Source organism: Neofelis nebulosa, chromosome 10 (genome assembly GCF_028018385.1).
Source record: "Neofelis nebulosa isolate mNeoNeb1 chromosome 10, mNeoNeb1.pri, whole genome shotgun sequence".
NCBI classification, from domain to species: Eukaryota; Metazoa; Chordata; class Mammalia; order Carnivora; family Felidae; genus Neofelis; species Neofelis nebulosa.
This window is the reverse complement of record NC_080791.1, coordinates 20,437,066-20,459,408: the sequence shown is the minus strand read 5'-3', so window position 1 is coordinate 20,459,408 and position 22,343 is coordinate 20,437,066. Positions and strand designations below refer to the sequence as shown.

Genomic DNA, 22,343 nt, shown 5'->3' with positions numbered 1-22,343 from the left:
TAAATAAAAAATGTTGAAAAAAAAAAAAAAATTTAAAAAAAAAAACATGGGCAAAGAGCTCATCTAATTACTTAATTATGCAAATTAAGTAGTTTTAAGTTTAACTTAGCCCTCAATCCCCGGGTTAACACAGGTTAGCATGGAAGAGGATTAAACAATGACACAGACCACTCAGTCCAGTGTTCTTTCCGCCACCCAGTCACCGAGTTCTGGATATGGTCTGCCACCAGCTACCCTCAGACCCTCCACCGTGACCCTCTCTGTCAAAGGGAGATAGCACCTGTTGTACAAAAGGGTGACTGGGAGAAAGAGAAGATGTAAGTAAGGTCAAGTGCAAGTCCCTGGGTCCGAGACACATGCAGGAATATTATCATGTAGTGGTAATTCTGCCTCCCAGAAACAGGCATTCACTTTCCCAGCTCCGAACTGCCCTTGACCAAAGAGAACAGCCTCACCGAAGAATAATGCCTTCTCCGTAAAGACAGACCACACCTAATGGACAATCCCTCCCCAAAAGGTCATGAAATCCTGCTCCTTTGCCTCAATTTGGGATAACTCTGAGAGGCCACTCCAGAGCCAGAGCTTTTCACGGAACTGGTCAAAGCCTCCTGCAAGTTCGTTAAAGTTTAACTTCTTCCTCTGTCCAATTCTGATTCGGTCACTTACTTACAGGTCTGTTCCCAAGAGCCATTTCCCAATAAAGCTCCCGCAAGGCAAATTTGTCTGAGTCCTTTCCAGAGTCTCTTTCCAACCTAAGACATACCCCAATTACCATGAAGGAATGTGTGCGAACAGGAAGGTGCTGAGAGACGCACTGCTCAAGTGTAAGGAAATGGCCAAATCTCAAGACTCAGGAATTCAGTACAAGTCTGGGATGTCTAGAGAGTTCTGCCCCCCCCCCCCCCGCCCGCCGGGACAGGCAGATAACCATGGTAGGCCTTCTACCTCTGTCCACTACAGGATATTAGGGGAGACTAATCACCTCTCTGCAGAGGTAACTGACCTCTCTTTAATCCTGGATTAAGGTCTTTAAGAGGGAAACCTGCTTGCCGGTGCCCCAGTTAAGATGTTGACATGTACTTAAGAAGAGAACTCGAGTCCCTCCTGCCACTGGCCAAAGGCTTGGGCAACATGACCATCCCTCCATCTCCCTCCACCCCCTACCCACTGTCCGTTTAGCTTAAAGAACCAGGAAGCTTGGGTGGCTAATGGAGCAGACATCATGAAAATCGCATTGCTAGGCACAACACTGGGTGCTAGCGAGAAAGACAGGAAGAGTGCTACGTTAGGGCAGAAGGGGGTGGGGGGATCATGATGAGTTAAGAAGAAATCCTAGTCAAAGCAATGACTGCCCCCAGGTGGGAGGTCTCTGGGCCATGCTAGAGACACTGCTGTTGCCTCCCGTTCGCTATGCACGCCCATGTGTCTTAGAAGCTTGGTTGGCCAGTGGGGCCAGGCAAGACGGAAAAAGCAGGTGGCAAGCAAAGCCCCGCAGCTCAGTTTTCAAGCATTGTGACCTAGCTCCTCCTAGAAATCAACCCTGAGTCTCCAGGAAGTCACTAAAAGGGCATTGGGAGAATTTCCATAATCTCTCTTGCCATGGGGTGGCACACAAGTATGGACTCCATTTTCCCCATACATGTCCAGCTGTGGCAGTCAGCCTGCTCAGTCATCCTCCCCAAAGGGTCTCGCTGGGCTGCTAATGCTATTGCTCCCAAGATGGGCCCCCCTCCAAGGCAGGGACCCAATATACACTTGATTCTAGATGAGGGCAATGCAGGCTAATGCAGGAGTGACTGACATATGGCAATCCCAAACTCGTGTTATAAAAGCGTCTGCCTTCAGGAGGCTAGGCACCTAGAGGACTCTGGCGTGTGACCCTGGATGGGCCTCTGGGCCTCAGTTTCCCCATCTGGTATATGAAGGCGTTGGGTCTAGATGCCCCCCTCATTCTTCACCTCACACATGTCAAAGTGCTAATTAAGAACAAAAAGATGAGCTCTGTGACCACGGCGGGGGGGGGGGGGGGGGGGGGGCGGAGGGGCAGAGCAGGAAAAGGCACTAATGCTGATCTATTAAAGCAGATAGGGCCAGTGACCCAAGCCATGAGTTCCTGGGTCCTAGTCTCTTTCTACTTTCTTCCTTTTGGCCACATCACCGCCTTGAACTAACTGCCTCTCCTCTTCCTACCTCTGCACCTCCAGCCTCTCCAGAGAAGAGCTAAAAAATGCCGTGCTGAGCAGCTGGCAGGTTCTCTCTCCAAACTCCAAGCCAATCCTCATTAGAGAGTTTCGGCACTGCCTGACCAGTCAAAACCTCATGGGGGGGGGGGGGGGGGGGAACAGGTAGGGGCAGAAGAGATGCGAGTAAGGAGGCAGGCTGGTGACACTTACCTGCATATGCTAGGACATCCTGGCAGTACAACACCCTCCAACCAAATTAAATCTCACCACAACCAAATTCCCTTCTCACAGTCCACACAGTGTTGACCCTTCAGCCGCGCGCCCCGGACATGAGGCTGCCTAAAGCAGGGGGCGGGGGTGGAGAATAAGCCACTGGCCTGCTGGCAAGGACCTTTCTTCTCCAAAGCTTGAAGGAGTGTGGAAGGCTGGTTACTAGTGGGCAAAGACCAAAGCTCGGCACGGACCCAAACTACAAGGTGGCTTTGAGAATAATTAAAATAAATTCGCGGGGGCGCCTGGATGGCTCAGTCGGTTCAAGCGTCCAACTTCAGCTCAGGTCGTGATCTCACAGCTCGTGAGTTCAAGGCCCACGGCTCGGAGCCGGGAGCCTGCTTCGGATTCTGTTTCTGTCTCTCTCTGCCCCTCCCCCCCGAACGTGCACACTCTCTGTCTCAAATATAAATAAACGTCAAAAAAATAAATAAACGTGGGCCTCATGTGGGCCTCACCGACAGAAGCAAGTGGAAGAGGTAATCAACTTCCCACAAATAATACTGGTAGGAGTGTACCTAGAAATACTGCCACACTTTACAAGGTCTACTGGTCAGACAAGATAAATAAGACAGCGTGGGTCTGCCCTACACAAAACTGCAGAGTAATTAGATATTTAGACTGTAGGACAGATGCCTCAGAGCAAGCAGGGCATCCCCTATTTGAAAAGAAGGAGGGAAGAAAGAAAGCCAACGGAGGAGCCTTATTTTTTTTGTTTCTCCAAAGGGATGTTACCGGGTGGCATAACTGGGTTTGGAATACGAGGGGATAGCCTAAGAGTTGTGGCAGCCACACGTTGTAAGAGGCCGGCTCACAGAGGGTGAGTTCCTAGTCAAGTTGCTGGTTTCACATCCCCATCTCCTCCAGGAGGGTCCAGATGACCTTCCCAAACCTCCCGACTCATCCGCAGTGAGCATCTGTGGCAAAGCAGGCCCGAGTAGTAGATGATGTCCAGTGAGGCTCCAGCGTGTCAAAGAGCACACGGTCTTCCACTTGTTGTAGGGAAAACCACCGGGGATCTCCATCTGTTTCAATTCTGTACGTTCTTCTTCCCCAGACCGAGAGGTACGGTCTTCCTCTACTGTTAGGGGCCAAAAATAACATCCACAGCTTCTACCCAGCCCCAGCGTAGAAAGGCCTTTTGATCTCACTCAGCTCAGATCCTCACCCAAAGCAGTGATCTCCCCTGCAGCTCCTCTGAAGAGAAGGAAGGGGGGGAGAAAATGGAACTTTTCCATTGGCTTCCAAAATGATGAATCAATATTCTTAAGTGATAGGGCAGGTGGCCAAATCCTTCTCCTGGGGGAGGCTGACAAAATTAGTCTCTCCATCCACTGAGGTCCTGCTCCTGCACATCACTGTGGGTCTCTGAGCCACCAAAGGTATCAAAACCACCTCCCCCCTCCCCCCCCCCCCCCAAGAACACAAATGGTCCTGTGAAGCTTCCTGGAAATCTTGTAAAATATGCTCCAGTAGGAGTGAGTGGATGCTAGGAAAACTCTGCCCACTGCCGCGTTCCCTGTATGCTGACATTTGCAATCAAGATGGAAAACATCCACGAGACGTGCCCCGGAGGACTGGCTTGTTTTCTTCTAAATAGTCTAGCATTTGACTCCCCCCAAACCCTTGTATCAGGATCTATAAAATACCACTGCCTGGGTGTATGGCATCAGAACCCTCTAGTCTCCCCACGGCCTTTTGTCCGGCCTTGATGATTTCACAGCACACCCTGGGGCGGGAGTGGGGGCCAGGGAGGGGCCAAGTAGAAGTAGAAGAGCCCAATCCTCCCAGGCTGGGTGTCTCTCCCCCGGCCTCCTCGACCTCACGCCATGTCCACAAGCAGCCGGAGAAATCTGACTCCTGAGTGCAAAGAGAAATGACAGAGCACGGGAAGAAAACGAAGCCCTGAGCTGGATACTTAACGTGGAAAACTCGCGTCCAACAGGATCATTTCCAGAAAAGTAACGGTTTTGCAAAACCAAAAAGTTATAAGAAAAACTTGTCTGCATGCTCAACCCTAGTGCCTATTTTGGCTCAGTGGTGCCCCTGAGGGTGGCGCCTCCCATGTACCCTTGGTTACACCCCACCCCACCCCACCCCACCCCTGCTGAGCCCACCACGGACACTTCTGTCCATTCTCCTTCCTTGAGGTCAGGAAAGCTGTGCAGACGGTTCGATTTAACTCAGGGGACCGAGTTGGGTGTGGACAGTAATTATAATACCTTGTATTTATGTCTAGCTATTTCTGGCCTGAGTTTGTTTTCCCATCCTTCAATTCCCTCTGAAGAGGTCAGTCAGCCTTATAGATGTGGCCTCTGGCCTTTCTTGTGATAGCATTCCAATGCTTATCCACATCACCTCTCCTAGAGGTGGAAGCCAGGCAGGGATTTCTCTCCTTACTCTATAGGGCAGGGCAATGGTAGGCCAGCCTTTTCACAGCGAGTCATGGAGATTCCCCTGAGAACTGCCAGTCATTTACTGAAGCCTACAAGGCCAGCTTAGCCAGGGGACTTTGCCACTAAAAGACTATTCAAATCATGATCTCTGACCTGGATGATCAGCTTATAGAAAGAAAGAAAGAAAGAAAGAAAGAAAGAAAGAAAGAAAGAAAGAAAGAAAGAAAGAAAGAAAGAAGAAAGAAAGAAAGAAAGAAAGAAAGAAAGAAAGAAAGAAAGAAAGAAAGAAAGAAAGAAAAGAAAAGAAAAGAAGGGAGGAGGAAAGAAAGAGAGAGAGAAAGAAAGAAAGACAAAAAAAAAAGATTTCACCAAAAACATATATGGTGCTACTGATGTGTTAATTCTATTGTAAGAACTCTATAAACATCAACTCTGTTAATTCTCATAATCACCCTACGCAGCACATACTAGATTATCCCTATATTCCAGGTTAGAAAACTGAGTCACAAGAGAGGTTGAGGAACTTACCCAAGATCATAGAGATAGTAGCTGGTGGGGCCAGGATTCAAACCCAGTGCACCAGCTCCAGGGTATCTGCTCTTAACCACTAAAGAGAGGCTCCCTTGCTCAAATTCATGAGCCCCACCCAGACAGTCTGATTCCACATGTCCCCACATGATTCAGATGGCCAGCCAGGTGTCCAAAGTACTGAGTTAGTGGTTCTCAAGCTATGGTGTGCTTGTTGCTATACAGATTCTGGGGCCCCGGAGGTTCTAGAACCGGAACCTAGAACGTACAGTTTTAACAAGCACCTAAGGTGGTTCCAGCGACGGGGGTTCACAAAAGGCACTTTGTAGAAAACCAGTCCTGTTGCTTCACCTGGACAAGTAAACAACTCATGGGGCACCTCACTGCAGTCTGCAGAGACCATTCATTCTCCACCAGAGCGGCTGCCCTGGGGGAGGGGGAGCCGGAGGCTGTGTGAGGGCTAGTCTGTTCTTTAGCCTTGGTGGCTGAGGCTGCCTTCTGACTGCGGAGGAGGAGGGGAGGGTGGGTGACTGAAGACAGCTCACCGTCCCTCCACACTTGACAGGCTGCACATCAGAGGGGGACACGCGGTTGGTAACGGGAAAAGAAAAAAAGACTGGGCGGTCTGGGCCCCCATCTTCCACTGCCAGAACAATGGCCTCTTCAAATCCCTGGCATCTGAACTGGCAGCCGGCCACCAGGAAAGAAAAGAGCTCCCTGTCCCTTTAAGGACGCCCTCTCTCCGCAAAGGTCAGAAATGCCAGCTCAGCCTGCCCAGCGGCTGCCGTTTTGCCACTTTGGTGCCCCGGGGCCCTGGGCCGTGCTCCCCCCTCCAGCTGGTTCTCTGGGCACCTGCTGTCTTCTGAAAAAGGCAGAGCACCTGGGGGGACAGCTGCCGCTCTAAATGAGGTTCAGCGATCCATCCGGCAGGAACTGCTGATGTGCAGGGAACCCAAGACCTCATTTGCCTCTCAAAATCATTCCCCCCCACCCAGGAGAGTCAGCCCCAAGAAAGTGGAGCTTGGGGGCCAAGGTCAGAAAGATGACTACAGGAGGGGGGATGGGGTCAAAAAGAAAACTGACCGAGGAATGGATGCTCCAAGAGAAACATGGTATTTCGTCCAGAAGAGCAAAAGCTGATGAATGAAAGATCCAGAAATCACAAAGAGATGGGGGTAGAGGGTGGAGGTTGGGAGGAAAGGGCGAGGTGTGGGGTGGTGGCAGGCAATGCAGGGGAGGGGTGGGGCAAGGGCTCTCCTCCCACAGGGTTCAATTGCTACCACTTTATGTAACCCGGGCAGCTTCCCTAACTTCCCTGAGCCCCAGTTTCTCTGTAATTTGGCGTTTACTGAACAGCAAATAAATACCAGAAACTAATAACGGCTGCTATATTAGGGTACTAGCCACTCCACGTGGGTCTCCCAGGCAGCTCAGATGGTCAGACTATGTGCTCAAGAAGCCTGAATCCTAGACCACACCACCGGTTCGAAGTCATCTTGCAAACATGTGCCATGAGGAAAAGGGGCACTCATTTAGCAAATGGCATGGATTGGTGCAAACCAGGACTCTCCTGGAAAAACAGCTCAAAATTAGTCATCTATTCGTAATATAAAGCAGGGGTCGGAAACTTTTTCTGTAAAGGGCCAGATAGCAAATATATTGGGCTTTGCAGACCACAGAGTCTGCCATCAGCACTGAACTCTTCTTTCCGTAGGGTTAAAACAGCCATGGACAACATGGAAAGGAAAGAACGTGGCTGTGTCCCAATAAAACTTTATTTACAAGAAGAGGAGGCAGGCTGACGGAGGGCTTTCGTGGAAGAAAGGGTGAAATCCTTACGGGATTTATTCCTTAAGGAATAAAAGATATGGAGGCAGAAACCTATTTCTTGCTCTTCTACGCTGGGATTGTATTGTACCCACTAATTTGATTTCCAAGAAAAGCTTCCGGCCAACACCAGCCAACTGCAATGACTCATGCGGGATTCTTCAGCATCTAGGTCCAGAGTTTGCTTAGCATCTCTTTGCCCTTCCAAGCCCTCTTTTTCTTGTTCTTCTGGACTTCTATTCCTTGAGATTGGAAGCTCAGAAGAGGCAGGGTCTCCTTCCTCGGCAAGGTTAGAGAGGTACTGACCAAATGGCCCACCCTTCGAGGTGTCCTCCTCAGCATCCCTCACCGCGAAAACGTCCACCGCCCGCCCAGCTTCCCAGGCTGCGGCGGACCGGGGTCCTTCACGTCTGTCCATCTTCCTGAATGGCTATGCATCTCAGTGCTATGCCTATTTTCACTCATTCAGGGGAATGTCTACTGTATGGTGAGTAAACCTTAGAAAAGGCCAACTTCACCTCCGTCTTGAGTGGAGCTGGAAAAAGGCTGATACGGTGCGTCCTCTCAGAGGGCCACCCTCCTGTTCCTTGTGTTCCGTTCCCACTCCCTGGAGTCTTTCTACCCCAGAGCCCAAGCACTTCAAGAATAACTTTCCTCAACTGTACGAACAACGTTTGTCATGACAATTTCTAACTGGCACTAAAAGCAGGGAGCATAAAAAAAGCTGAGAAATGAGGAAACAGATCAAAAGCAAAGGAGGTGGGAAAAAAAAGCAAAAAAAAAAAAAATCACTACTTCAAATTAAAAAAAAAAAAAAATACTGTTTGCTTACATCATTCTATCTGCATAAAATGACCTCACTCCACGAATCCCTCCTATGCGGCCCCAACCTTCCTTCAAAAGCTCTGCTCTCAATGCACCTTCCCCAGGGCGACTTCCCTGATGAACTCCCCCATATCTCTACAGCATCCCCTGGAATTCTCCAGTGTGGTTCACTGTTGCTTATGTACCTAATGCATGGTGTATGTCAGCCTACGGGTCCTAACCCTTATAATGCCACCTGCTCAAAACCCACATGATAACTTTTCCTTCTTCCACATGTAATTGGCCAGTGCTCTCCTGAGACTGTTGCTCTGGCCAAGGCTCTGCTTCCATGGAACAGCTCCTGCTATCTCACGTTATCGTCAGTGACCTGTTACCACTGTTCACACCACCATTCCTTCCTTCATTCATTCGGTCATTCGTGCGTTCAATAAAACACACGTGGAATATTCACGTGCCAAGCAGTATCCCATAGATTGTCGTTCATCTCATGTGCAAATTCATTTAATCCTCAGGCCAGACTATTATTAACACGTAACTGGCACACAACAACAGAGGTGATTTCAGAAGGAATTATGGTAAATGCGGGCACCTGCTGGGAAATGGTAGACTGTCGTACTCTGGAAAAGAAGTGCTCATCTACCTGGTGCTCTGATGCCAGGAAAATGGACGGGACCTATCACAGTCCCCTCTAGGCCTGTGCTGTGTAATTTAATCACCCGGGTTTTATAAAAGTAGATGCAATTATATGTCAAAATGAACCGATGCATTAAACTTAAAAAACCAAATCCCAGAAGGACTCAAAGAAAGCAAAAGTGAATGTGTATACGGTACTGGTTTGGGAGGAACTTTCTGTGAATAATGCCAAACACAGAAACCATAGAGGACAAGAGTGATTAATTAACTGGATCACAAACAAATACACTTCTATGTGCCGAAAACAGCCTGAAGTTAAGACACACCGCCCAGGGAAAATACTTATTACATGTATGACCTAAGGGTGAATATCCTTATTCCAGTCGAGTCCTGAGAGATGAAAAAGACAAACACCTCAACAGGGAGGTGGGCAGAGAACAAAAAGGCATTTCACAGGAGAAATATACATGGGTAATAAGGAAATTAAAAGCATGCCACCAAGGATCAAAGAAAGAGACGCAAATGAATGCAACTCTAAGATATCACTTGTGGATTATCAGATTGGCAAAGACTAAAAAGAATGGTAATGCCGAGGCACGCAAGGACAAGGGGAAGGAACAAACACTCATAACTTGCTGGCGGGTGTGTAAATTGGAACGACCTTTCCGAAGGGCAACTTGGCACTCTATATTAAAGCTGCTGACCTAGGGGCGCCCCGGCTGGCGCAGTGGGTAGAGCATGCGAGTCTTGATCTCAGGGTTGTGACTTAAGCTCCACAGTGAGTGTAGACATTACTTAAAAATAAAAACGGAAAAAAAAAAAAAAGCTGTTGACCTAGAAATCTGGCTTCTAAGGTATTTACCTGAAGAATGTTAGTATGACATTATTTTTAATCTTGAGGAATAAGAAATAACCTAAGTGTCAAACAGGAGGAGAATAGACAAGTACTTGCATATTTGCAATACTGCCCCTTAAACGTAATTATGTAAATCAATATTTATTATTATAGAGAGATCAGATGCTGTTAATTAAAGGATTCCAGAACAGTGTATAGAACGAGTTATAAGTTTCACCTATGTTTATCTATGTATAGTATACATAGAAAAAATAGCTCAAAGGATAAAAACCAAAATATTAACAGTGATTATCACTGAGGGGTGGTATTATGATGGACTTCTTTTTGACTTTATATTTTCTAATGTTTCCACCAACATTAGAATACGCAGAGGCAATGGGTGATGCAAAAAAAACCATAAATATTCAAACAAGTTAAAACTACTGATAATCTTTTTCTGGAAAAAAGCTCTTTACTTCTGATTTTTGGAAGAGAGAAAATATGTAAAAGAACTCTGAAAAGCAGAAAGGACTATACAAATCCAAGAGGGCCATCAATTATCCAGCAAATCTGTTCTGGGCACCAACTATGTGTAAAGCCTTGTAGAGAGCACCAGAAGATAAAACAAAATTTGGAATGACTCTCTCGTTTCGGAAAAGATTTAATATGTTATAAAAGACAGAATGATGCTTTGATCCAAGACTGAAATGATGGGGATCCAACTAAAGTGCGCAGAGAATGGGAAAGGACGAATTAATTCCTAACTGGAGATGAGATAAACCTGGGGTGGACTTCTTCAAGGTGAGAATGAAGACAAGTCTGAAAGAGAAATGGGATTTCTACAGCCAAAGACCGGAGAACCATAAGCAAAGGGGTAACATAACCCAAGACTGCAGTGATAGGACACAGTACGTGGGCGACACGCCCCTCGCTAAGGAAAGGAGTGTCGGGATGGTGGGGACAGTAGAGCCCCGTGGAAGTGTGGAGTGACGATGAGGCTGGACAGTCACCATGGAGCCAGAATGGGGAAGGCCTGAAGTGCCATGCCCCAGTGTCCGCTGTATTTTGTAGGTTCCTAGGGGCCAAGTTCAGTTTTAGGGGTTGGAAATCTGACCTGTATGATAGATGAATCATTAATGGACCTCAAGAGTTCCAGGAAGAGATGAGGTTATTCAGCCATAAAAGGGGGAAGAAGTGCTGATACATGCTATGACTTAAACGAATCTTGAAAACTTTATACTAAGTGAAAGAAGCCAGTTCATGATTCCATTCATGAAAAGTCCAGACCAGAACGGGGGACTCTACAGAGACAGGAAATAGATTAGTAGTTGCCGGGTTGTGAGGGTTGGGATGGGGGGGGGGGGGGGGGGTGGTTACCTGCTAAAATGTACGGACGGGGTTTCTTTCCGAGGTGATGAAAATGTCCTCAAATTACCCGTCATCTTGTTGCACATATCGTGAATATACTAAAATCCACTGAATTGTACACTTTAAATGAATTGTGTGGTATGTGTATCATATCTCAAGAAAGCTTTTAAAAAAAGAAGAAGAAAAAGCGATCAGCCAGGTGGCTACTGCAATAGGCCAAGCAAGGCATGGAAGGTTGGTTATGAATTAGGACAGTGACAGTAAGTCATGGGAAAGGACAGAGGACAAACCAGAGGGGCTGCAAAGAGAACTAACTATGTGGAGAATGAGGAAGAACGAAGGAAAAAATAGCTCTGAAGCTTCCAACGTGAATGATTAGGGCAAGAGGATGTGAAGAGAAGGCTGGCTGGGAGATTATCATAAATATGCTTTCTGAGCAGCCAGGGGCTTGGCCCCTGCAGGCAGCGAGGAAGCAGAGAGAGAGAGGTGAGGGCCTGGAGTTCCCAGCCCTTCTCCTGGCAGTGGTGGTGAGAGACGTCTTTTGTGACTGGTGACAAGTACCAATTCCGTTTAGCAGGAGGGAGCAGCTCAAAAGTGGTCCTAACTTAGGCTTGGAAATATACTCGGGGGAAGGTGCACAGAGAAAGAAGGTTAGGACGGCAGTAAACAAGAAAAACCAATTGTACAGCTGCACACACAATAGTGTTAGCATTTAACAGAGCGGAGTACTGCTCTAGGTCCAGAGTTTTGTAAAAAGGAGTACCATCACGGCTTCCATAAACGTAATGGCTCATACAAAGACGGCTCAAGAGGTGAATGGCAGCGGTTAGCTCCTCTTACCAATGCGCCTCCCAGGAATACAGATTTACTCCACTTGTTTATATCAAAGAAGAAGACAAGAGCATGAAGTAGAAACGCTTGGTTCACGGAATCAGAGATTTAAAAAAAAAAAAAAAAAAAAAGCCGTTTGAGGGGCGCCTGGGTGCCTCAGTCGGTTAAGCGTCCGACTCTTGATTTTGGCTCAGGCCGTTATCTCACAGTCTCATGAGTTTGAGCCCGACGTGGGGCTCTGTGCTGACAGCACAGAATCTGCTTGGGATTCTCCCCCTCTCTCTGCCTCTCCCCTGCTTGCGCTCTGTCTCTCTCAAGATAAATAAACTTAAAAAACAAAAAAGTCATTTGAACAAGCAAGGGTCAACAGACACTCCATAAATAAGAGTATGCTTTAGACTCAAAAGATGGCTAAAAAATAATAATCATCACGTGCACAGCAGATCACCTCCAAAAGCCCAGTGGTGACAGTTCCCAAAATTTGCATCCTGGGGCTTGTGGAGTTGAGCCTCTGGGAAACAAAGGCGTTTTGCATGTCATCATGCCACCGGATATAAACTCCGACCATTCAGTAAGGCATAAAGAGTTGAGGTCGCTGCAGGGAAGCTATTATGAAACAGTGAGGCTCCCAGTCTCAGGAGAATGGGTCCAAAAAAAGATCTTAACTGGAAGATAAATCTATTTGCACTCCAGCAGGAGAGGGATCTGAGTCCCTCTGTGGAATTTTCCTACAATATGCAGCACTGGGAGTCCGGGTCTGGCTCCCCACTACTTTAGTCAAGCCCCCCACCCCTCCGCCCCAAGGCAAGGACTGGTTGCTCCTGGTCTTTGTGTTTCTACCACGAGCCCAGTGGGCACTCCAGAAATGTTCAAGTAAACAAACGAATAAATGATTAAGAAGAGGACGGCAAGAATCCAGTGGGAACTTGAGACTATTAAAGGGTCCTGTACTCCAGAGAACCTTAGCCTGAAGTCCATGGGCATCCAGAAGAGAGAAAATCTGCTGTTCTAATCTCAACTATCATCTTAGAGATGTGGGCGCTGGTGCCTTGACGAAGAAGGTCACACGCTCAGTGAGTGGCAGAACATATCCTAGCCTCCGGTTAAGTGACCAAGTGACCATACCCGGAGGGGGCAGCAGACAGAAGAGTTCCAGCAGCGAGACTAAAATACATGATTTGGGAGGCTGTTAACTTCAAAGAAGGAGCAAAACTGACTGAAAGTAAAACTTTCTTGGCTGTTCCAGGAAAGATCATGATCAGAGTTCTCTGTATCCATCCAGGGCGTGAGAGACAACCGTGGATGTTAAGTATGTGGAGAGCCAGGTTATGACCATGCTCTCTTTTTCCACAATGTCAAACGTAAGACAATGAAAATTTTAACAGCAGCTTAACCTTTATAAGGTTACAATGGGCCAGGCCTCCCCCTGAGTACATGCTCAGGAATTATCTTCCCAAAGCCCTCCAAGGTCAGGTGGGATTAGCTCCATTTTATAGATGAGAAAAATCAAGGCTTGACAGAGTAGGTAACTTGCCCAGAATCACCCAACCAGAAAGGAACAGAACCACCTACGCCTGTCCCTTAGGGTCCCCCACAGAGCTAAAGGGAGGGAGCCCTGTGCTAGGGGCAGCCATTCGAGTCCAGAGTCCGTCAGAACAAAGAGGCACTGCCTGAGAAGTGTAACATACCCCCTAGGGGAGGGGGGGCGGGGCAAGAGTACTCGGCCCAGGTGCAGGTGTGCAGGTACATAGTCAGTGCTCAGTCCCCAAGACCTGCATTTTCTGGGGCTTATCCTCCCAGCCTTTGAATATTTTCACAAATCTTATACAACAAACAAACAAACTGAATGGCTTTCAAATATTTAGGCATTGTTATAATGCTTAATTGGATGACGAACAATGTTTAATTTTTCTCCTTTAAGCTGAACAGCTATACATTATATACTTTCTTTTGGATGCATGATACGTTCTACAAATTAAAAACAAAAAACAATTTTTTTTTTTAAATAAACCCTGACCCAGCCCCAAAGTGAAGCCACCAGATCAGCAATGACAAGGGTCATGGTTCAGCACAAAAGTGAACACTTTGCAAAACTGTTCTACTATATGATCGCCTGATACAAACGACACCACTCCCCAGAAAGACCACCACACCTCCGCACCAAACCCTTCCTAAATTGTTAAGTTTAAAGCTCTAAACTTTGAGGGCACCTGGGTGGCTCAGTCAGCTAAGTGTCTGACTCTTGATTTCAGCTCAGCTCATGACCTCATGGATCGCCAGATCGAACCCCACTTCAGGCTCTGCACGAACAGTAAGGAACTGGCTTGAGATTCTCTCTCCTTGCTCTCTCTGGCCCTCCCCCATGCGCTCTCTCAAAATAAATAGACATTTAAAAATAAATAAATAAAGCTCCAAATTTCTACCAATAAACACTTTTCCCACTAAGTCAAGTACTTAAGTGTAAAGGTTAAGAGCACAGGCTTTACAGACAGACAATTTCAGTTTTATCCCAGTTCTGCCAATAACCATGGGGTCCTGGCCCTGTTACTTAAACCTCTTTTGAGACACAGTTTCCTTACCTGTAAAAAAGGGATAAATACCACCTTCCCTGTCAAGTTGTGTGAGGGTTACATGAGATAAAAAAGAGAGAAGGGGGGGATAGAGAGAGAGGGAGAGAGAAGGGGAGGAAGGGAGAAAGGAAAGGAAGATGGAAAGGGAGGAGGGTGAGAAGAGAGAGAGAGAGAAAGAGAGAGAGACAAAGAAAGAGAAAGAGAGGAAGGAAGGAAGAAAGAGGTGCACCGGGGCGGCTCAGTCAGTTGAGCTTCGGACTAAACTTCAGCTGAGGTCATGATCCCAGGGTTGTGGGATCAAGCCCTGCATCCAGCTCCTCGCTGAGGGTGGAGTCTGCTTAAGATTCTCTCTCTCTCCCTCTCCTCTCTCCCCCACTCATGCACTCTCTCTAAAATAAAATAAATTTAAAAAGGAAAGAGACAAATAAAGAAAAGCTCACAGAAGCATTGTTTTTAATTTGCAACACTATTCTTCTTGCCTGCTCTCAAACCACCCACTTACGCTCCAGGCCCCAGAACATCTTGCCCACCAAGTTTGGAAATACATCTCCACCCTCTGCGGTCATCCTGAACCCGAGGGCTTCTCCCGGCTGAGCACAGCAAGCCCGCATGTCTCTGCCTCACCTGTGAGACGATCCTATCTGTAGGTGGAACCTGTCTTACCATTTGAGTATCTACCCCCGTGTCCCCACACACCCCTGCATTCTGATCAGGACACGCAGCTCTTGCTTCCTGCCACCAGGCCCTCACTGTGGTTTCTGTGGTCTAGTTCTTGCTTCTTCCCTGTCTAGTTCTTTCTCTTGAAATTTCGGGCGTCCTCGTCGTTCAAGGCTCAACCCTCAGGAGGGCTGGGTGGCTCAGTCGGTTGAGCATCGGACTGACTCTTGATTTCGGCTAGGGTCATGATCCCAGGGTTGTGGGATCGAGCCCTGCGTCAGCCTCCGCATTGAGCATGAAGCCTGCTTGGGATCCACTCTCTCTGTCTCTCCCTCTGCCCCTCTCCCTGACTCACGGTCTCTCTAAAAAATAATAAAAATAAATACATACATACATACATATCAGGCACTCATTCTACCTCCTCTTTAGCCCTTCTCCATTTACTTTGCTCATTACTGCTCTCTCCCTCTCCATTCTTGCATACCTTTCTAGTTGTAATTCGTCTTCATTAACCACCTTCATAGATTACCTTGCCAAATTCTTCTAACTTTTCAAGAGTATCAGTCTTCTCTCTCCTCACGGGCAAAGCCCGTGTTCCAGCTGCTTTATAACTGTGGTGGTTAAGAGCACGATCTTAAGTCAGACTGCCAGCTTGAGCACTTTAGGGGCTATGTGATCTTGAGCTGATGACCTAACCTCTCTGTGCTTCGGTTTAATGATTTGTAAAATCTACACCATAATAACATATAGATAAAAAAACAGCTCTGGGCTAATATATAGAAAACATTTAAGATACGCGTGATATAGTAAGTTACGGTACAAGTATTAGCTATTACTATTAATATCCTTATCCTTACTATTATCCTTATCCTTACTATTAATATCCTTATCACGGTCACCGCTATGGTTTTTTGAACACTGTTACAGCATTTCGAATAAGACCGCTAGCTCTACTAAAGTATCCAGTGAAAACATATCACTTTGCTGCATTTGAGAGGCATCTTTATCCGTCTAAACTAGGGGGCAGCAAACTTTGTGTAAAGGGCTAGACAATAAATAGTCTAGCTTTGTGGGCCATAGGTGTCTGTCGTAACTGCTCAGCTCTGACACTGTACCACGAAAGCAGCCACAGACAATGCCATACGCCAACGAGTGTGGCTGGGTACAAATAAAACTTTATTTATGGACATTAATCTCTTAATTTCATATAATTTTCACATGTCATGAAATACCACTCTTCTCTTGATTTTTTTCAACCATTTAAAAAATGTAACAACAAACAAACAAACAAACCCCCAAAACATACTTAGCTGCATGAAAACAGGCAGCAAGTTGAACTTGACCCCTGGCTGTTGGGTGCTGACCCCCTGGTCTAAGGTTACACAAGTCCTTCCATGACATTTCAAATCAAGGCCTTTATCCTACAGGCAATAAGAAAGCCATCAGCGGGTTTTCAGGAGGGGGGTGGGCCCATGGCTGCACTTCCATAAAAGCAGCTATGTGGCCATGACTGGTGCCCAGCAAGACTCCTGGTTCTCCTCCCCTCCTGCCCTTCAGAAGCCTACTGTTTCCCGGCCTTCCTGTGGTCAGGCCACGTGATGACCATGGACCATGCTGAAGGGCAAGGGCAGCGTGCTCGCTTTCGAGGAGAAGCACCGAAGAGCCAGGCTCTCCTGCCCCCTGACCTCTGCAGTGACTGCGGAGGGGGCGCCAGGAGACTCTACGGCCTAGATCACCGAGCCACCGTATGCCTCACAGAGGACAGCCTCCCTGGGGTCTTTTCCAGAGCCTCAGAGGGGCTTGCAGTGCTCAAGAGTTAGCTTATGATGAGTCAAGCTACTGAGTTTGGAGGGGGCGGGGGAGGACAGTGGTTGCTGTCAGAGCAGAACCTAGCCTACCCAGTTTAACTCAACATCTTTGTGCAAATAGGAACCAAAGAACGGCGTTAAGGGTGAGGACACATAACGACATCTAGCAGTATCTACTTTACCCAGTCTTTCACCTTAGCTCATTTAGGAAACAAACGTCCGGCCTTCTGGACAAGGGATCAGAAGCGTTCTATCACGAGAAGCCCCAAACCATCTCTTCCAAAAATGAAATTCAATGACAAAAAGTCTCCGAATGGCCAGGAGAAAGGGTCTCTAACCAGAACAAAGAAGCCCAAGTGCCCCCTATCCGCGAGGGGGGGGGGGGATCCACTCAAAGACCCCCAGCGGACCCCTGAAACCACAGGCGGACCGAACCCTATACAGACGACCCTTTTTCCCACAGGTACACACCTGTGATTAAGTTTAATTTACAAATTAGGCACAGTAAGAGATTAACAACAAATAATAATAGAACGATTATAATATACTGTAATAAAAAGTTCTGTGAATGCGGTGTCTCTCATACACACACACACAAAATGCCTTATTCTTCTATACTCACCCTTGTTGTGATGATGTGAGATGACAAAATGCCTACGTAAGAGGAAGATGTGAGGGGGACAGGGGGGTGTCATGGCACTGTGTTGGGCTCCTACTGACCCTCTGAGGACACGTCAGGAGGGTCACCTGCTTCCAGACCACAGCTGGCCACGGTAGCTAACACCTCACGAAGCAAAACCACGGATAAGGGGGGACTGCTGTCCCTCCAATCTGATTTGCTTTGACACCATCCCTGTCAACCATCTCCCACTCTAATACAGTACATTTCTTTCTCCTTAGACTAATGCTAATGGTGGCAAGAAGAACAATAAATCATGTGACCTGCCATTCATTTCAAGCCAGGTGCAGTTCCCAACGTAGAAACCTGGGTAAGAGGTGGGAACGGCCCACCCTTTGAAAAAAAAAAAAAATCTGTAGAGTCAGATCACAGCTGTCCTGATCACTCTTGGGATTTAAATGCTTAGGTGACCGGCACTCCGTGCCCTGGATGTGACAGACCATGGGGAAATCCCCGATTCCCTCCCACCAAATAATAAAGTAAATCTTGCACTGTTAGCTAGAGGGTGTGCCTGCTGGGGGATGTTTGTAAATGAGCATTTAATATTTTCAAATGAAGGAGTTTTTTTTTTAGTGTTTCCTGCTGGCTAGGGAAGCACACCAGAGTCCACATTACGAGCGACTGCTCTGTAAGAACTGTGGCCTTTTTCTAAACCAGGAGTGAAAAGGAAGCTGACAGACAGACTAATCCGCCCAGCACTGTCATTTAACCCTGCTTTCAAAACAACTACCACCCAAGGCAAACAGAAGTCACCTACCAAGGCCACACAGCAGGCGAGGAGGTGGTTACAAGGTTTGGATTCTTCAGAGTCCAGTCGGCTCTCCAGAATCTCAAGCTACTGAGCGACCCCAACCTTCACTGCAGCTCACCTCCCGGTAAGCATCTGAATGCCTTGGGAAGCCTGGCTCTGAAGGAGGTCACACGCAGGCCTTCCTCCTCCTCGAGAGAAAATGTCTCACAGAAAGAACCTCGAATGAGAAAAGTATAACCTGGTCTGGACCCTCCCCAGAGAAAGAAATTCCAAACTTTTTCTTTATGTCTAACTTAAATCCTCCCAGGCACCGTCACCCGTTTCTCCTTTCACGGGTCTACAGCAGGGCTGAAGAAGGAACAGTGTTCCACTTGTTTGCAGGTCCGAAGGAAAAAAAGCATACTGGACGGCTGATCTTTGGTATCTAATGAAATACGGATGATCACAAATCTCCATGAAACACGGAGGAAATCAAAAATGAAGTTCGGTCCCCGCTACCTGGGGAGGCCCTAAGTGAGCAGGGTCCCTCACACAGCGCTCACATTCCTCAAGAAACGGGGTGAAAGCTCACTCACCTGCTCAAACACAAACAGGAGCTCAAAACTTCTCTATGTGCGGACCACGGCCTGGCCACAGAAATGCTTCCCCTGCAACGTGTCGAGAACTGTACTCTCGTTCCTCTATTTTCCCAGAACCACATTCTTGCAGCACATGGGCTTTCCTGAAGGTCTGGCAGAGCCTCCAGGCTCTGTGAAGACCGCACCCACTAACCCCAACAGATGTGAGGACCGGGAACACAAGGACAGCGAATGAAGACAGATGTCACTGCAGTCTGCCAAGTCCTCTGGGGGCCAAAACAATCTGTACATGGGGCACTCCACCACACTGGAGAGCTTCTTGGTGTTGGGACCCTACAGGGTTTAGGAATATCTTTACATATTTCACACACACACACACACACACATACATACATACATACATAAATAAATAAATAAATAAATAAATAAATAAATAGAAACTCTGTAGAAGCTCAGGACTGGTGAATGCTTCTTTAAAAACATTACACAGCTTCCAAATTGTCTGTGCTCCCAACTCTGCTTTGGCACGGCCCCATGTGTTTGCACATGCCGTCCCCTCCACCGTTGCCCTTAACCTCGTGCACCAAGTTATCTGAAGACAGAATCACAGAATCATCTTTGGAGAGAGTCTAAAGACCCTGTCAGGGGAGGCTGAAAAAGCAGGATTTCCCTCTCACAATCCAGCCGCTGTCAATCACAGCCACGTGCCTTCATCAGCGTCATCCAAAAGCATCTCCTATGATAACCTCCCAACACCATGAGGGGCAGTATTAATGCTGTACAAAGCACAGCCTCTACTTACCTAACATTGGCCAGGCTTCGAACCCCCCACTCAAATGCCAATTACTCTGGGAAGCTTCCGGGTCACCCCAGCTGGAATGAATCCCAGCCTCCTCTCAATGTCTACAGTGCTTGTTGTCTATTGCACGTATCTGTTCTTTAGCATTTACTGACTTGTTTTGGAGAGAGAGAGAAAGTGTGTGTTTGTGTGGGTGTGGGTGCGCGTACAGGGTGGCTGAAACTTATTCTATCTGTGAAGCTACCAGTCCCTAGAAGTCAGAGGCAATGCCCTTACATTTTTTTAGCCCCCACAATGCCTAAGCACAGGACTGTGAAAATAATAATTACTTGGCCAACATTTGTAGAATGAAGGGAAGAATGAATAATGGATGTACAGACCCTGACTCTGCCCTCTGGGAGAGTAGGTCTAATGCAGATACAATTGCTCGCAAAACTGTTGCTCGCTGTTGCTCGCAAAACTAAATAAGAGTCCAGTAACAGGAGTGCACCCTACCTTTTTCCTTAACCAGTTGCATGAATTTAGGCAAAACTCTTTACTACTCTGTACCTCGGTTTCCCTGGTTCTCAAATGGAGATGTCAGCTGCTTCGTGGGGCCATAATAAGGATCAATTAAGATAATGCATTTCCTTATACTTTTTTTTTTAAGAAACTTGTTTTTTTAATGTTTATTTTTGAAAGAGCGCGCTGGTGAGGGAGGGGCAGAGAGAGGGAGACAGAGGATCCAAAGCAGGCTCTGTGCTGATAGCAGAGTCCAATGTGGGGCTCAAACTCACGAACCATGAGATCATGACCTAAGCCAAAGTCGGGAGCTTAACCGACTGAGCCACCCAGGCACCTCACTTCCTTACACTTTTAAAAGTCTAACTAAAAAAATAAGTATAAGGCAAGGAGACCACAAAGCAGGGGGGAAAAAAGCGCCAATATATGGTATTGCTGCATGCAGAGGAAAATGGTCTATAGAAAAGCAACCAAGAACAGGTGAATCACTAGGGAAAATTACCCACAAGTCCAAAGCCTGATTCCTATCTGTACACCCTCTCTGTGACTCAGTTTCCTCGCTCTGTAAAATGAGGATCTTAACCACACTGCCTTTGGCACTATAGGACTTCACGTATGTGAAGTGCTTAATATGGTCCTTGACACCCCCGTAAGCACTCAATAAATGTTAGTTGCCATTTTTATTCTTTTTAAATCAGCATTATTATCATTTTTTAATATCACTATCACATAGTAGGATTCCAGAAATGTTTCTAGAAGTGACTCAAACACCCAATTAATTCCATCTTCTTCCGTACACAGATAACATTACCCAGCACAGGGTAGCCAATATATTTGGTCACCTTGTTCCTACCAAGTCTCCCCATGGACACAGAAGGACTCTGACAGGGGATACCACCAAAGGGAGCCGCATTTCAAGCCCACACATTCACAATACAACTACAACGTTGGCCCCTCGACCAAAATGGACCAATAGATCTGCACCTAATGAAAGAAAGAGGGAATCGTAGGATCTAATACTAGCCAGGCAGATATAAACGACAAAACCTCCCCATCTTTGTAATATGGTATTTGGCTGAAAAAGACAAGGTTACCCCAATTACAGTTCCCAGCATAACAATGATCTCCTGGTGAAATGCATCAAGAGATACTCAAGGCAGATTTTTAAAGGCACATGTCTCTGCATGTCCCTGAGGGACCAATAGGGGCTGAGCAGAGAAGCATTTCTGTGTTAAAGTGATGTCTCATCCTGAGAGACAGCCAGGCACCCCTTCAGTCCCAACCGTGGCTGCTGACAGTAGGGGCATGGAAGGACACGGAGGGATTTCCGAAGATGAGCCCAGCACCCCCACTCTCCCAGCAAGACCTGGGTCATCCTTGGAGGCCTCATCCAAGTTACAGGCCCAGCTTGGCTCGGCTGAGGGACCAAGGGGCGGCTCTGGGTGCTGACCGGGCCTGGCATTCCCAGTGACAACAGATTCTGCTACTGCCTTTCCAATCCTGAAGAACAAGGAACCTGGCCCCAAGAAAGCAGGAATGGCATTGCAGTACCTCTACGTCCTTTTCTCAACCTCAGGGGGGTGGGGGTGGGGGTGGGGGGCCTTCAGCACAAGAGCTACAGATAGGAGGGAGTGATACCAAATCTTGAGAAGAGACTACAGGCTGGGGGCGGGGGTCACTGACTATTCACGACCTCAGTTTTTAAGAGTTAAGCTCACAAGAACTAAGCTCCTCCCTTTCCTTTCCGCAAAGTACCTTTTGAAGACCCACCAAAGAGCCCTCTTGCCTAGAGTAGGGCTGGACTAGATTAATCCTGTTAGACTTTAACCTAGAGTAGGAGGTTCTGGAAGGCCAGATGTGAGCTAGAGCCAGGATAGGACGACATGTATTAAACTGCTCAGTACCTACCCCGATTCTGGAAATCACCCTCCCCACCACAGAGATCATTTCCCATGGTCCCACCATGGACTGCGGGTGGATGGCTGGGAGCCACAAGGAAGGCAGGGCGCATCCCCGCAGGAAGCTTTCCCAAACTCTCCTCCTCCCACCCTCCGCTGTCAAGGAGAAAGGCACCATCCCCAGCCCAGAGAGCTGGTCCCCGGTAAGCTGCACACACTACCCCGTGGGGAGGGCCAGATCCCTGCCGTGACAAAGTTTCCCAGGCGAAATCTCCAGTTTCTCAACCAGATAAAAAAGCCAATTCACCCACCCACCCACCCGATGCCGAGGAGGAAAGGGAGAGGTGAGGGTTTTATTTTTAAAATGGAAGGTAAAAATATTCTGACTGCTTCTGCGGCTACCAGA

General features: G+C 47.4%; 1 protein-coding gene across 13 annotated transcripts in view; it reads right to left on the bottom strand.

Moving 5' to 3' along the window:
- The window catches only part of GRAMD1B (GRAM domain containing 1B), a 246,433-nt gene that overhangs the window by 74,637 nt on the left and 149,453 nt on the right, over positions 1 to 22,343 (bottom strand). Inside the window, exon 1 of one of the 13 annotated variants that reach the window (XM_058687107.1) lies at positions 5,378 to 5,626. The exons of the other annotated variants lie outside the window; for them this stretch is intronic. Within the exon in view, the coding sequence (XP_058543090.1) occupies positions 5,378 to 5,526 (149 nt within the window). The 5' untranslated portion in view covers positions 5,527 to 5,626. Of the gene's footprint in view, positions 1 to 5,377; positions 5,627 to 22,343 lie in introns of those variants that run through there. 13 annotated transcript variants of the gene reach the window in all.